The sequence below is a fragment of the Mustelus asterias genome, chromosome 26 (assembly GCF_964213995.1).
Source record: "Mustelus asterias chromosome 26, sMusAst1.hap1.1, whole genome shotgun sequence".
In the NCBI taxonomy this organism is placed as follows: Eukaryota; Metazoa; Chordata; class Chondrichthyes; order Carcharhiniformes; family Triakidae; genus Mustelus; species Mustelus asterias.
Genome location: NC_135826.1, coordinates 28,872,377 through 28,889,205, shown reverse-complemented (window position 1 = coordinate 28,889,205; position 16,829 = coordinate 28,872,377). Strand labels below are relative to the sequence as shown.

The 16,829-nt window shown below is 41.1% G+C and overlaps 1 protein-coding gene across 1 annotated transcript; it reads right to left on the bottom strand.

The window, feature by feature from the left end:
• Positions 1-675: 675 nt before the first annotated feature.
• Positions 676-9,713, bottom strand: oaz1a (ornithine decarboxylase antizyme 1a). Its single transcript, XM_078198368.1, is given in 6 exon segments — positions 676-3,860; positions 6,900-6,985; positions 7,409-7,581; positions 8,178-8,264; positions 8,266-8,323; positions 9,463-9,713. Coding segments are annotated over 6 exon segments (645 nt in total). The 5' UTR covers positions 9,573-9,713; the 3' UTR covers positions 676-3,729.
• Positions 9,714-16,829: the final 7,116 nt, after the last annotated feature.

The following is a 16,829-nucleotide window of genomic DNA, read 5'->3' as shown; positions in this document are numbered from 1 at the left end:
TTAGCAGATAGCGATTCTGCCTCACAAAACTGATTTTCCAAAGGAATTGCTCAACTTCCAGGAGGTATAATCTACTTGGGTTTTCAGTAAATGTTCAGTTTCATTAGAATGTTAATGACACATTAAATAATGTCAATGGAAGCAGAAAGTTGACAAATTAAATGAAAGCTGAGGCAGATGGGGACGCTTGGACAGGTTAGAAGGAAAGCAAACAGGGGAAGTTCCAGTCAGCTGGGTAATTCAGTAGCAAAGCTCAAGAAAGACAGGGAGATACAGCACACCGGATGTCATTCCGACTTTCAATTAAGGCAGTTTCAGAGCTGTGGCAAGGACAAAAATCAGGGTGGAAATTCAAACATGGGATTTGCAGAAAAGATGGGCATAAATTTGGAAGGCGACATCTTGTTGATGGGCTGGGAAGAGAAAAGGAAGAGAGGGGATGGGGCACTAGCTTGCAAGTACTGAGAGTGCTCATTACAATTTTTAAAGTGGGGGTGGTGGGGGGAATACCTGAGGAAACGGGATTCTTTACAAGGTCAGCTAGCCTGGGGCCCAGGAAGGTAAATTAGATGCTTATACGATTAGTGTGAATGGGATCAAGACAGCATAACAGGAAAAGGTTTTATCGCAAATCATATTGGGAGAGGGTGGAAGAGAAACATTTGCACCAATCGCTACAAAAATTTTTTTTAATCCAAAACACTGTTGCAAGTTGGTGTGACATCTCATTATACAATAAAAACAAAATACTCATATGCTCCTTGTTGACAAAAACAACTGCATCATTTCATTGGATCAGTGACATCAATAATTTGGTGTCCTTAGGGAAAGTGCTCAGCAGTTGTTTTCCTTTTTGAGGTAGGAATTGATACCACTCAATGACCTGGCGTAAGAATGCTACATTTTTGACAACTTATTTGGTTTCTCAAAACACCCTTCCATGAGATAGTATATTTCTATTCAGTTTCTAGAGCAATAATGGGCAACCTAGGCTAGTGAGTGGGCTGATCCATCTCAGTGGGCTGCAAGATTGAAATCTGGCTTGTTCACTAACCATCACCCTAAGAATAAGATTAAAATGCTTTTATATAACTATCAGCTTCAAATAGTAAAAAATATATATTTACACTTTGCAAGCACAGCTCTCAATGTTGAGTGCAATCAGAATGCACTTCATTTGCCCTTGCTTTACGTGCTTATCACTTCAGTCTGGTGGGAAAAAAATTCAGCAGACAGAAATCAACAGAACATGGCAACACTGCGCAGGGGCAAGTCACCATAACGTCTCGTGGGCTGCACTCAGAACCAAAATGGGACGCATGTGGCCCAGATTGCCCATTGTTCTAGACCATAACTCATTCCCAGATCTTAATGATGAATACATATAGCAATTCAAATCCTTCCATTGAACTCTAGCCAAACCTACTCCTGGGTAACCATTATTTTAGGTCTAATTTATGCAAACTTTCATTTTGATTCTTGTTCAAGCCACTCCAGTGTATTTACTCTATAGACAAATCACCCAAATCTGCCATTCAGATTTTACCCAATAACTTTGTATCTGGAACAATGGGCTGAGTTAAGTCTTCACTTAAAGTTGCAGTTGTGTTTCTGAAAATTGCCACTGAAGTGAGATATTAAATATTTTAAGGGTATCACATTTGTCCATTAAAACCAAACTAAAAGCCAGTCGGGTTTTATAGGACCTTCAAAGTTGAAATACATTGGGAAACATTAAAATGAAACTCGCAACGTTAAACAATACAAACTCCATTAACAGACCAAGGTTTAAGCAAAACAATGCAAAATGGGATAATTCCAAATGGGGACATGCTGAAACACCCAATTAGCTTCTACGATGTAACACATTCAATGCAGTGGGTGCCGATATTGGAAGCCTGTTTCCATGGTTGAGACAGCAAGAAGTTTAACAACACCAGGTTAAAGTCCAACAGGTTTATTTGGTTGGTGGCTTTTGCTACCAAATAAACCTGTTGGACTTTAACCTGGTGTTGTTAAACTTTCTTACTGTGTTTACCCCAGTCCAACGCCGGCATCTCCACTCCATGGTCGAGTATGTACACCTCCAATCAGAACAGATTCATGTTCTGATTGGAGGTGTATATACTCAACCATGTACTCTGAAAGGATTATGAACAAATATGCTTACTGCATGCACAATTAAAAAACATGGGAATTGCAGAGGATGAAGGCATGGTGTTAAATGTGCCCATTTTAGCTTTGGAAGTGAGAATTGGTGTACTTGAGGATGTGGATCAAATGCAAGGTGTAGAAAATTTAATTCTGGATTTAAAATATCAAATACATAGCACCAGCTCGAGTTACCCAGCTGCAAAATGAGGGATAAACTTGGTCACTACAGAATTAGTCCAACATCAGTTTAAGCACATTTGTCTGTTAACAATCCATTAGATCAGATTCAGTGTGTATCAAACAGCAGCCAGCGCGTCAAAGCCAAGCTGTATTTTTTAATTCTTGTTCAGAGTGCCTGATTTCAATTCAGAGACTTGATAGGCATCTCATACAGTAACCAAATGGCTGATGGACAGGAAAAAAATGATGGCTAATGGATGTTGCTCAGATTGGAACTGACATAATATACTCCAGGGGTTGATTCACTTTTCCATCCTGCAACAGTTTGAACATAAGCACCATTAGAGTAATCTGCAGACTTTTAGGACAGATGAAATTACTTGGTGATTTTGACAGAGCAGAGGGTAGTGTTGCCACCTTGTGCAGATTAGGTTACATTAAATTTGCTCCAAAATTAATTTGGTTGATCTAGCCTACCACCTGGAAATAACTCATTTTAAAATCATGACTGAACTATTTTGTTGTTTACTAAATTATTTGACACGAAAAACCAAAAGTGAGCCTAATTTGAAATCAATGCAATCTTAACCAGGAATGTGGGCAGTTGTGGCCACACCCAGTTCAGGTAAATTTAATCTTGAAACATAGAAGGTAGTGTAGAGCACAGCTTTTACATGACCCAGTCCACCAGAATGCCATTTAAAGAAACACTGGTGGAAATAACCCATCCAACAATTGTAATTCAAACACTGATGGGTGGGAGTTAAAATAGATCATCCCACTTAGATGGAGGGAGAAGTTGTGATATTGTCACTGGACTAGTAATCCAGAGACTCAGGGGAACTGGGTTCAAATCCCACCATGGCAGATGGCACAATTTGAAATTTTAAAATCTGGAATTGGAAGTTATTGATGACCACGAAACCATTGTTGATATGCCATTCTTACCTAGTCTGGCATGACTCAGCTCAAAGGCAATTAGAGATGGGGAATAAATGCTGGCTGAATAATTTTTTAAAAATAATTCCTCACTATTTTACCTTGGTTTCAACAATTCCCTTGTGGCCTGAGGCAATGGTGAATAGTCAACACATTGTTATTCACTCCAAGCTAAGCACATTAACAGTAAAAATAAATTTTATTCAAGATTAATGCAACATGTCAACCAAAACTAAAAAAAGTATGCAGTTAATTTCATGGTGAGCAATTTATTTGTTATAATCATAACATGCAAACATGAGATACAGTACAAGTGAAATTATCTAACCAACCACCACTGAACCTGAAGATTCTCCTGAGGCTGCAATGCCAGATAAGACAGAATTTCACCAATATACCATCACAGATGAGACAAGACAAGAAACCCAAAACAAAGAGCAAGATAAAAGCACACATTTATTCTTCATCAGATGAGTCTCTTTCGAATGTATACACCATGAAGAAAGCATCTGGTCGTTTTGGGACGAGGGGATGTCCAGGTCTCACAATCTCAAAGCCAAGAAAGCTAAATGTGCGAAGCAGTGAAGCTGAAATTTACAAAGAAAAAAGTGTTAACATTTCATGCAAGTGGTAATTTTCCCACCTTAACTGTTGTACGGACAAGAGGAGCAAATGGCTCTTGTAGTTATGAGGAAAATGAAAGTCATTATTGAGAATCAAAGTGACAGTTGCATACACAGTAAAAAAAATGGAAATTCATTACTTATCGACAATGAATCCCACTATCTCAGAATCATAGAACCCACACATCTTTGGAGAGTGGAAGGAAGGTAAGTTTAGGTAGAAAACCACCCTGGATCATACTGAATGGCAGAAGATGATCAAAGGGTCTTGTCATGTTTCTAATCAAGTTCATATAAACCACATAATCCAGGCCAATGTCTTTGGCCGAGTTGTTATATTATCACAAGTGTCAGAAGCAAAAGCTGCTAGCTCTGCAAAGTTTAAAAGAGTTGAAGAATGTGACAGTAACAAATCAACCATTTTACACGTCAATTGCATTAAACATTCACAGCTTAGTTAACCATTAGTCAATGCAACTGTAAAAGTTTAAAATGGGACAAACACAAACTAAGTTGGCTGAGTCTTTAACCTGCCATGGCTTTGTAGGACCTATTTCTTTAATGAGGGATTTCCAGGCAATGTTAAAGTGTATTACCTCCACTCAAACTATTTGTTCCAAGTGCAATGTAGGAAAAGGTGACAAAATTAAAACTACGAAAACTATCAGATTTAGGGCCAATCACAGCTTTATCATGCCCCAAACATGGGATACAAAGTCTGTTGTCGGTTATAAAAGTGTTTCAGCTGAGTAATCTCCTTTGAAAAACCAGTCTTTGACCTCGAATTTTATTCTTGGCATCAGCCTTGTGACTGCATCAACTCAATGGTTTGAATGCTTATCTTGGGTGACTAAAACCAGGCAAAATACAAAGGTACAGTCATACCAGGGCACGTTCCAGCACAAATTCCAGACTGGATTGCTGAGCTGAATTTGCTGCTGATCTGCCTGTACAAATTAGAAATCTATTAATGGGTCGATAACTTCCCTGGATCAACCTACGTAGGACAATAGGCAGGAGTTTCAGGTGCAAGTTGGTTAGCACCACTGCCTCACAGCACCAGAAACCCAGGTCCAATTCCAGCCTCGGGTCACTGAGTGGAGTTTGCACGTTCTCCCCGTATCTGCGTGGGTTTCCTCCAGGTGCTCCGGTTTCCTCCCACAGTCCAAAGATGTGCGGGTTAGGCTGATTGGTCATGCTAAATTGACCCTAGTGTCAGGAGATTAGCAGGTAAATGTGTGGGGTTACGGAAATAGGGCCTGGGTGAGATTGCGGTCGGTGCAGACTCGATGGGCTGAATGGCCTCCCTTCTGCACTGTAGGGATTCTAGGATTGTAAGGTACATTCTGGTTGCACTTAAAACTGTCCCAAACCTTACTGCTCAGATTCAATGAAGTCTGTTTTTCAGATGCATATAGTTGACTATTTTTGAAGTTAGTGCCAAGGCAAATACAGTTAAGTATAGAATTCATGCAGATCAAGATTTTGAACTAAGTTATACAATCTAATCGTACCAATCAAAATCTGTATGCTGGAACATACAATGCATTCAGCTTCAAGCTTTAGAATTGCAGAATTTCTTAAACTGGTTAGATTACAAATTTTTATGCATTCAAGCCATCACAATCCACTGCGTGTCAAACAGCTAAGCAAAGATTCCCTATTTTCACACTCATGTGAGCAACACTACAGAAGCAGCCACTAGTTTCAGTTTTAATACTTGGCAATTAACCAGAACATTTGTAAAACTACTGAAGGACATTGCTAAGGAAGCAGTTGTATACCACTTGCATTGTACACCAAAGCATTTTTCATTTGGTAGGTAATATTTAACTATGGTCATATCCAGATTTTACGATGGAAAAAAGTACTGCACGACTTGGGGAAGGTGCACAGGTCCATAGAAAACACCATACTACATTGCTTTGGCTCACCATTGCAAGTGCAGTGTTATTTCTATCCTGTTGAACCATATGCACTTTATGAATAGTGGGTATGGACTGTCAAGACTGACAGCAGATTTCAATTCTTAAGTTTAGGAGCTTTCCCTTGGACTGAAATTAAAATTAATCAGTGCAAGATTATAAACAACAAGTAGGAACTTCAAATCCAATTTTAGGTCTCGTGACAGCTAGAAATGTCACCAACCCTCAGAATGCACTTGATTCAGCCAGTTTCAGTTCAATAATTAAGATGCTTTGTTGTCTCATTGAAATTTTGGATTAACGGAATTTGTTCCCAATAGGATCTTAGCTGCTCAGTTACATCTAACTGGGGCAGCACAGTGGCAAGCACCGCTGCCTCCCAGCGCCAGGGACCTAGGTTCAATTCCCGGCTTGGGTGACTGCATGGAGTTTGCACATTCTTCCAGTGTCTGCGTGGATTTCCTCTGGGTGCTCCGGTTTCCTCACAGTCCGAAAGATGTACTGGTTAGGTGCATTGGCCATGCTAAATTCTCCCTCAGTGTACCTGAACAGGCGCCAGAGTGTGACGACTAGGGCATTTCACAGTAACTTCATTGCAGTGTTAATGTAAGCCTACTTGTGACAATAGCAAATAAACTTTAAACTTACTTATCTGCAGGGTAACCAAAATCAAATGCAATTTGACAAATATAATTGCAGAGTTAATGGTTTCCTTTGGTTAGTAGTTTAACCAGTGGCAAAATCTTTAAAAACACACATCAGGAGTTGTTAGCCAACTTGCACCTGGACCAAAACAATAGCTGAAACCAACAATGGAGTTAGTACAGATACAGAGCCAACACTCCAATGCAATGTTATGGGAACATTGTCAGATGCAAGGATGTTGAAACATGAAACTGATGTGTTTGTATTTCTAGGTTAGAGAATGACAACATGATAATACTGTTATATCAGGCTGACTAATCATTCAGGTGCTTACTATGGGACAATGGCAGTTAGAAATAGATGCCATAGAAAAACACACGTCAAGGGCCACAGATGTTATCAACATTACAGAATAGTACCATTGTACTCTCACCTCGATCATCCCTGTTCTTGTGGAAGCAAATGAAGACATGCTCAGCTTGAAGATGTTCTTCTGCAAATTCAAGCAGGATGGTAAAACTGAAAAAGAATTGGGTTAGAATGTTGAGTTCAATGCTGAATTTATTCTTGAATAAGCATACACAAACTGTTAAACAGGAAAGGTGCTAATAATGTTATAATCTAGCAAAGTATCCACTGGTCTTCTCCAGTCAAGACTTCAAAATTGAAAATTGCATTTTATTTTCAAAACACAAGTTTCATTGAGGTTTGTGGCAAAACAACCAAGCTAATACAAACAGGCTAACTTAACGCATTAGTTGATTTTCAGCTAAGGGCTGAACAGACACATCAAAGTCACGTTATGAAAAGGGGTCAAAATGCAAGGATTTAAGAGCCACTTTATTCAACACAATGTTTAACTGTAAAAATTGACTGAGCAAAAAAAATTAGAAAAACTTTATGCATAAATGTGATATACTAATCACATGCTCCAGCACATACCTTTCTTTGCTTCCCTCGGGCAATACCCCACCTGGGAGTTCAATGTACAGATTGTTGTTGTTCAGTACTACTCTCCAGTGAACAATTCTTGCATCAGTAAGCTTGGACTGGAAGTGGAGAATTTTAGTCCTGCTGTTTGCACTCAAATCTTCTGTTACACTCAGCCGATTATCCTGGGAAGGAAACAAATCAAATATTTTAGTGCTCTTTGAAGTATTTCCAAGCAATCCATCCTTTTAAATTCTACACATGTAAAGTGTGCAAGAGCAGCTTTTGCACAAGCACTATTGCTGTTGTCATCTAATCAACTTGCAGCTCAGGAGCCTGTCATGTTAACAGTGCCAGCTTCCAAAGTTTGTCTCCTTTCTCAGAAATTACATCTGATCTATGCCATGTGGTAGCTTCCCTAGCTTGAGTTACCCACTAAACCAATTTCCCAGGTTTTATATTTTATCTATTAATAATGCTAATAATACTGAATCAAGTACATCATTTTTGCTCACTCACCTAACTGGTCTAGTGTCCTGCATTTTTCCTTAACTCTGCACTATGTATAAACAAAGAAGATTACAGAACAAATAAACATGCACATTAAGTCACTCAAACAAGGAGCATTCCCATCCAAGCTCAATTCCGATCACATCAACCCCAAGAAACATCTATTCTCTGCTTACTACCATCTAGTCACCTAGCCATGTAGTTACATGCCCTTGAAAATAATTCCAACAGTTTAGTTTTAAAATTTCCAACTTGATAGCTCAATACTCACTGAATACAGTAAGCTGGCTGCAAGATTGTGATCCCTTTGACCATTCCCCCGCCCACCTGGGATCTTCAAGGGTGGGTGAGGGACATCAGGAACACCACAGAGGCCCCGGACCAGGGTTACGACAGCAATTGGTGGACAGCCTGGGACTGAAACAAAAATGGTATGTTAAATGTCATTTCACCCTGCCTGGATTCAAATAAAGAGAAAAATAAGAACCCCACAGACCCCTTTACACAACTGTTCACACTCAATATCAATTCAACTCAAACCAGGCATCAGGTTAACTTTCCTCTTCTGCCTCCTTTACTAATCACAGTTGCTGTTTTTGCCCCCCCCCCCCCCCCCCGAGTAGGGGGAAGTGGGGCCTGGCATTTAAGCTTCAGCAGAGCATGAAGCAGCTCAACTCAAAGGGGCAACTATAATGCAAACATGCTCAATTTTCTGCTCTATTAAAAAAGTAAACAGAAGGGTGCACAATGGACGGCCAATATATCACCCAACTTAGACCAGGCACCATAAATTATAATTAATTTGCCCCCCATCAGGTCTTTTACCCAGGAAGAGAAATAGGAAACGCACTTTCTCCCTTTCATTCCACCCCCCCCCCCCCCTCCATCCCATCAGTAGTGAGGGAGAGGTAGTTGTGGAAGGTATGGGGGGTTGTGAGTCAGCCTTGTTCGCCTCCAGTGATCTTTTAAAACAGGAGGCGTTGTGAATGCACAAAAGACTTCCTGTTGCATTGCCAGCCTCCAACCATCGGAGGCACCACCCAGTCAACTCGGCGACACACACACACACCCCAGCCTGTTGGGGGGGGGGGGGATGATTTCCCAACCCTCTTATTTATCTGCCCACAGCCCCAGAAAAAAAAAATCAAGCCTGGGCCCCGTTTTCCCATTCAAGACAGGCGCCATTTTATGAAGCTGGTCTTTTCCCCAGTAACTTCGGGGTCGGCCGCTAAACTCAGCCAAATGATTAAAAATACAAATATTTAATCGAGACTGTTATTTTATATGGGGGGGGGGGGATTTTAACTTATTTGTGGAGAAATAACACCATAGACACAATCCCTTTCCGCAGCCGAATGCAGTCGTCGACGGCGAAGAGATGGTTTTAAACACCAACCCTCTTGCTGTTGTAAGCGAATATTCCGCTTATTGTGCATTCGGCCCGTGTTAAGAAAGGCCTAGCGAGGAAAGATAGGGGTTTTTTTTTTAAAGGAGACAACAAGACAATCTTGACTCGCGGTTTTTTTTATTATCCGAAGCGGAGAAAAACGCCCTACCTTCCGGCACTAGTATTACTACTAAACGTCATGGATGGCATTGTGTTTCCTTCTTTCTCTCTAGCAAAACAGTGACTATTCAAAATGCGCTGGAGGGAGATCTTGACCATCCGGCCTTAGAAGGGGGAAGGGGGGGCGGGGGTTTTCCTCCACGGGAACACACACCAGCTGAAAAGGCTCCGCGAGTGCCGGACACGCTGGTCTGAAATATAAAAAGAGAATAGGGGGGGGAGGAGGAAGCCGCGAGTGCCGCTGCCCCCACACACTACAGCTCCTGGCAGCAGCTCCGACTGTGACGCAGCAACCGGCCAGGCGGGGCTATTTATAGACTGGAGGGTGGGGAGGGCGCGGCGCCTCATGGGAGCGCGATCTCGCTCAGCCCCGCCCCCAATTTAACGGCTCCTCTTTTTTTAAAATGGATTCCAATTCCAATCGTCCGATGCCTCATCCGTCACGGCTTTCAGATTACTCCTCCCCAACGCCCTCAATCCACTCCCTCCCACCCCATCCCCCCGTCCCTCCCCCCTCTCCTCATCCCCCATCCCCCTCTCCTCATCCCTCCCCATCCCCCATCTCCTCCCCCCATCCCCGTCTCCCCCCTCTCTCCTCATCCCTCCCCATCCCCTCTCCCCATCTCCTCCCCCTCTCCTCATCCCTCCCTATCCCCCATCTCCTCCCCATCCCTTCCCCCTCTCCTCATCCCTCCCCATCCCCCATCTCCTCCCCCATCCCCATCTCTTCCCCCTCTCATCCCTCCCCATCCCCCATCTCCTCCCCCCATCCCTCCCCCCTCTCTCCCCCTCTCCTCATCCCTCCCCATCCCCCATCTCCTCTCCCCATCTCCTCCCCCCATCCCCATCTCCTCATCCCTGGCTTCAGGTTCCAGCATCCACAGTAATTTGCTTTTTTCTATCAGCTGTGTTCTTCAAGGATCCACGTCCAGGTTTTTCAATTCTTCCTTTCAAACCAGGCTTTCTCTCCACTGTTTAAGCAAGGATCTGCCTCCATATTTTCCCATTCTCCTTTCAGTATTTATTTGTGTTGAATTGCCACAACATTCAAACTTCTATACGAACTTTCAGGTACTCATTCCCTGACCAGACATTATTGTTTCCAAAGGCTGGAAATAAGGGCACCAAACTTATGAATGCTTCCAATCTCTCTAGCTTTTCTCTAGCCAATTTCACCCAGGTCTGCACTTGCAGCTCTGTCTGTGAATTCAATGTTCTAATTCCAGTTTCCTCTTCACCTTTAACTTCAAACTCCCTGGAAACTTCTCTTTAATTCTCTAGTTTCCTTAACTAGCTGTTCTTTAAATTTCTAGCACTTGCTTTCTTTCCCCTTACTTCACTGTATGGCTTTTCTTCCTGATGTGGAGATGCCGGCGTTGGACTGGGGTAAACACAGTAAGAAGTTTAACAACACCAGGTTAAAGTCCAACAGGTTTATTTGGTAGCAAATAATTTCTCCAATCTCATGTTTACTTTTCCCATCTTAAACTCTGTCAGCACCATGGAAACACATTTTAAATTGAAACCAAAAATTCCCATATATATAAACATGTTTGTTTAACATGAATCTAACTAGAGTTATACCCCTTCTTACTCAAAAATACTAAATCAAACCGACTTATATATGTACCGTATATCTTTTGCTACCAAATAAACCTGTTGGACTTTAACCTGGTGTTGTTAAACTTCTTACTGGCTTTTCTTCCAGCAGAGCTGTCAGAGATTTCTTTGCTAAGCTCCTTCTATTCTGGTTTCTAGTTAAAACTAAACTCAAAAAGATATTTCTCCTAAAAGTGGATCCTGGTTGCTAAGCAATATCTCATTCTTTCTCCAATCTCATGTTTACTTTTCCCATCTTAAACTCTCTCAGCACCATGGAAACACATTTTAAATTGAAACCAAAAATTCCCATATATATAAACATGTTTGTTTAACATGAATCTAACTAGAGTTATACCCCTTCTTACTCAAAAATACTAAATCAAACCGACTTATATATGTACCGTATATCTAATATTTAACAATATTAGAGGTCACTTAAACTGACCTCTGTTTCCTGACAAGTGCAAAAAAGGCAAATAATTTACGTCTATATTTTCTTGATCGTTAGTGCCAATTCAAAAACTCTGCAGCTCATTGACTTAGTTTCATCGCCCCTGCAACCCTGCCCCCCACTTCCACACCCCTCCCCCCATACAAAAAGTCTAGCTCACATATGTACCCTGAATATAACCACTTTCAAGGGGCTGTAAACTTAAGACTAAAAATTTAGGTGCAAGAGAAACTGAAGTCATATTTCTCTGTTTTATGATGAGTTTTTTCAACTTCTCCTTGCAAAAACCCGAAATGTATTTTCTATATAATTGAATATAGCTGTCATCAGTTTGCAGTAAAAATTGAAAGTTTCAATGATTGCAATTTCTTAAACATTCAATGGTTGACATACATGAATGATGGTATCATGACTTTAAGCATTTTCAATTTTTAATTATAAAGAGGGATTCAAAAACATAATATGGTCTGTGTTTGGCACCTAGCCTCAAGCTCCAATTTGTTTAACCGATTACCATTTACTTTATATGGTTTTTACATTCCGGGGATTTTGGCATAACTTGTCAACGGGTCAATCAGCACAGATACTGGTATTTCTTGGTACTTCTAACATTTCAGGAAATTATAATGATTAACAATTTTTTTCCAATTATCCCAATTAAAGAACGGTCTCATTTTGTGTCTATTCTATTGTTCCCCCATCCAATGCTATGGGACACCTTTGTTCACTGGAAAGAGTCTCAAAATTGTTTTCATAAGCCAGATTGTATGTTTCAACAATAACTACATCTTCAATCGGAGGATATTTCAAACTCTTACATGATTCTTGATCGCCCCTTGACTTGATTACCATCACTGAAACCCTGGGAGTTACTATTGTGACTTTAGTGTACCTTTAAGAAGTTTTTTTAAAAATCATGTACTCTGCAGATGTATGCAAACTTTTTCAGTTTGTTTTTCTCATTGTTGCCAGCTGTTTACGATAATCTTTTTATTGCTGCTTAAACAAGGTTTGTTTATTTTTACTGGGATATTTATGACTCTGCATTGTTAGAAGAACTGGTTGGCAGGTCAGGTGATGGGAGCTTCTTTTCAATTTCAGTTTGGAGCTGCAGGATTGAGTTTTAGGTTTAGAAGGGGCGTCAAGCTGAAAAGAAGTCTCACACTCCCTGGTTTGGGAAATTCTGCTGATCACCTGAAAGCAAGTCTTGCCTTTCCTTTCTGAAGGGGGAAATTTCCTGTTGGTGTATTCCATAGAGTAGCTGGTGTTTTGGGAAGCTGTTCTGACTTCAAACTATTCTGAGTCACTCCAGAGAACTGCAGACTTCATCCAAAGGACCCAAGTCCAGTATTACATGAGCATTAGTCTATGCTGTGTTAAACCTGTGAAAAGGGTCTTTTGTCTATGGAATTGGTTTGATTGGAACACATATATTTGTTAAGTGTTATACATTATAGTGGTTGTTCTGTTTCTTGTTTGTAATTGATAAAAGTTCTTGCTAATTTTCTTACTATACATGTTAACTATATTCTTAAATGAACTTTGTTTGATAATAGCTCTCTAGTGGGTCATTTGAATCATACCTGAAGTGAAACATATCATGCTTATCCTAGCCAAATTCAAGAGGCAAAACTTAATATCCAGGCCGGCTCCACAAAACACTTTGGAGTTTCTGACCTGAACTATAACACTATTGATTGGAAACTGAAAACTGGACTAGCCATATAAATACTGTGGTTACAAAAGCCGGTCAGAATCTGTGGTGAATAACTCACCTCCTGACACCCCAAAGGCTGTTCACCATCTACAAGGCATAAGTCAGGAGTGTGATAAAATACTCTCAACTTGCCTGGATGTGCGCAGCTTCAACAACACTCAAAAATCTCTACATCATTCAGGACCAGGCAGCCCGTTTGATTAGCACCTATTCCACAAACATTCACTGTCTCCACCACCGACGAACAGTGACAGCAGTGTATACTGTGATGAGAGTAGTGTAATTGATGTGGATATATATTATATACATGTTAATTTTTATATTTAAGGGGAATGTTTCAAAAATCAGCTTTATACTATAGGCAGTCGGTATGACTGCAGCTCAGATTTTGAGAGAGCAGGATAATTACTCATTTTAGTCTTGCAAATGGTGACATTAAGTAGAGTTAAGGGACTTTTGTTCACTTAAATTCCCCTGGGATTTATGATTAAAGTGTTTGACAGGGTCATGAGATGATGATGTAGCAAAGATAAAAAGGCTTTTGTTGAAAGCAGTTAGTTTTGCAGCTGAAACTTGTTTGAAGTGAAAAGGACTTTGCAGGCTCCTGGACCTCTATCTCTCTCTAAAAGCTCCAAGACATTCAACAAACGTTGAGGTAAATATTCCTGGGTTTGCTACCTGTATTTATTTAAAAGTGGATCTGGAACAGTCATAAGCTAGAAAGTAAAGTTGCTTCCTTTCATTTTTAAATATTGTTCAACTGGTTACTGTTATGCTAATTCATTTGTTAGAATTATATTTAAACTATTATTAAATAAAGTTGTTTCACAATAGAAAATCCCTACTTTGTCAGTGGAATCATTCCTGGAATTAAGTACCCTTTCCTCCCATTTTTGCCAAAATAGAAAAAATATTAGGGTCAAGTCTGGCTTCATAATATACTCTGGGGTTCTGGTCTGAGACCCTAACAAAACCACCTACAAGATACACTATAGGAACTCACCAAGGCTCCTTAAGCAGCACCTTCCAAACCTACTACATCTACCATTTAGAATGACAAGAACAGCAAACACATGGAAATACCATCACCTGGAAGTTCCTCTCCAAGTCACTAACCATCCTGACTTGGGAATATATCGCCATTCCTTCACTGTCACTGGGTCAAAATCCTGGAACCCCTTTCCTAATAACACTGTAGGTGGACCTACACCACATGGACTACAGCAGTTCAAGAAGTGTATCCCAGGACATTGTGGGAGGCTAGGGAGGAAATTGCGTGTCCCCTAGCAGAGATATTTGAATTATCGATAGTCACAGGTGAGGCGCCTGAAGATTGGAGGGTGGCAAATGTTGTGTCTTTGTTTAAAAAGGGCTGCAGGGAAAAGCCTGGGAACTACAGGCCAGTGAGCCTCACATCTGTGGTGGGTAAGTTGTTGGAAGGTATTTTGAGAGACAGGATCTACAGGCATTTAGAGACGCAAGGACTGATTAGGGACAGCATGGCTTTGTGAGTGGAAAATCATGTCTCACAAATTTGAATGAGTTTTTTGAAGGGGTTAAGAACATAAGAAATAGGAGCAGGAGTAGGCCATCTAGCCCCTCAAGCCTGCCCCGCCATTCAATAAGATCATGGCTGATCTGAAGTGGATCAGTTCCACTTACCCACCTGATCCCTATAACCCATAATTCCCTTACCGATCAGGAATCCATCTATCCGTGATTTAAACATATTCAACGAGGTGGCCTCCACCACTTCAGTGGGCAGAGAATTCCAGAGATGCACCACCCTCTGAGAGAAGAAGTTCCTCCTCAACTCTGTCCTAAACTGACCCCCCTTTATTTTGAGGCTGTGCCCTCTAGTTCTAGCTTCCTTTCTAAGTGGAAAGAATCTCTCCACCTCTACCCTATCCAGCCCCTTCATTATCTTATAGGTCTCTATAAGATCCCCCCTCAGCCTTCTAAATTCCAACGAGTACAAACCCAATCTGCTCAGTCTCTCCTCATAATCAACACCCCTCATCTCTGGTATCAACCTGGTGAACCTTCTCTGCACTCCCTCCAAGGCCAATATATCCTTCCGCAAATAAGGGGACCAATACTGCACACAGTATTCCAGCTGCGGCCTCACCAATGCCCTGTACAGATGCAGCAAGACATCTCTGCTTTTATATTCTATCCCCCTTGCGATATCGGCCAACATCCCATTTGCCTTCTTGATCACTTGATTACCAAGAAGGTAGATGAAGGCAGTGCAGTTGATGTTGTTTACATGGACTTTAGCAAGGCCTTTGATAAGGTACCGCATGGTAAGTTGTTGCATAAGATTAAATCTCATGGGATCCAGGGTGAGGTAGCTAAATGGATACAAAATTGGCTTGATGACAGAAGTCAGAGAGTGGTTGTAGAGGGTTGTTTTTCAAATTGGAGGCCTGTGACCAGCGATGTGCCTCAGGGATCAGTGCTGGGTCCACTGTTATTTGTCATTTATATTAATGATTTGGATGAGAATATAAGAGGCATGGTTAGTAAGTTTGCAGATGACACCAAGATTGGTGGCATAGTGGACAGTGATGAAAGTTATCTCGGACTGCAATGGGATCTTGATCAATTGGGCCAGTGTGCTGATGAATGGCAGATGGAGTTTAATTTAAATAAGTGCGAAGTGATGCATTTTGGTCGATTGAACTAGGGCAGGACTTACTCAGTTAATGGTAGGGCGTTGGGGAGAGTTACAGAGCAAAGAGATGTAGGGGCACAGGTTCATAGCTCCTTGAAAGTGGAGTCACACGTGGACAGCATGGTGAAGAAGGCATTCAGCATGCTGGTTTCATTGTCAGAACATTGAATACAGGAGTTGGGATATCTTGTTGAAGTTGTACAAGACATTGGTAAGGCCACACTTGGAATACTATGTACAGTTCTGGTCACCCTATTATAGAAAATATATTATTAAACTAGAAAGAGTGCAGAAAAGATTTACTAGGATACTACCGAGACTTGATGGTTTGAGTTATAAGGAGAGGCTGGATAGACTGGGACTTTTTTCTCTGGAGCATAGGAGGCTGAGGGGTGATCTTATAGAGGTCTATAAAATAATGAGGGGCATAGATCAGCTAGATAGCCAATATCTTTTCCCAAAGGTAGGGGAGTCTAAAACTAGAGGGCATAGATTTAAGATGAGAGGGGAGAGATACAAAAGTGTCCAGAGGGGCAATTTTTCCACACAGAGGGTGGTGAGTGTCTGCAACAAGCTGCCAGAGATAGTAGTAGAGGCAGATACAATTTTGTCTTTTAAAAAGCGTTTAGATAGTTACATGGATATACATAAGATGGGTATAGAGGGATATGGGCCAAATGTGGGCAATTGGGACTAGCATAGGGCTTTAAAAAAAAGGGGCAGAATGGCCAAGTTGGGCCGAAGGGCCTGTTTCCATGCTGGAAACCTCAATGACTCTATGACAGCTCACCACCACCTTCTCAAGGGCAGTTGGGGATGGGCAATAAATACTGGCCTAGCCTACGTTGCCCAAATTCCATAAATGATTTTCAAAAAAAATTATTTCAAGCTTTGTTCAAGCCTGGTGTA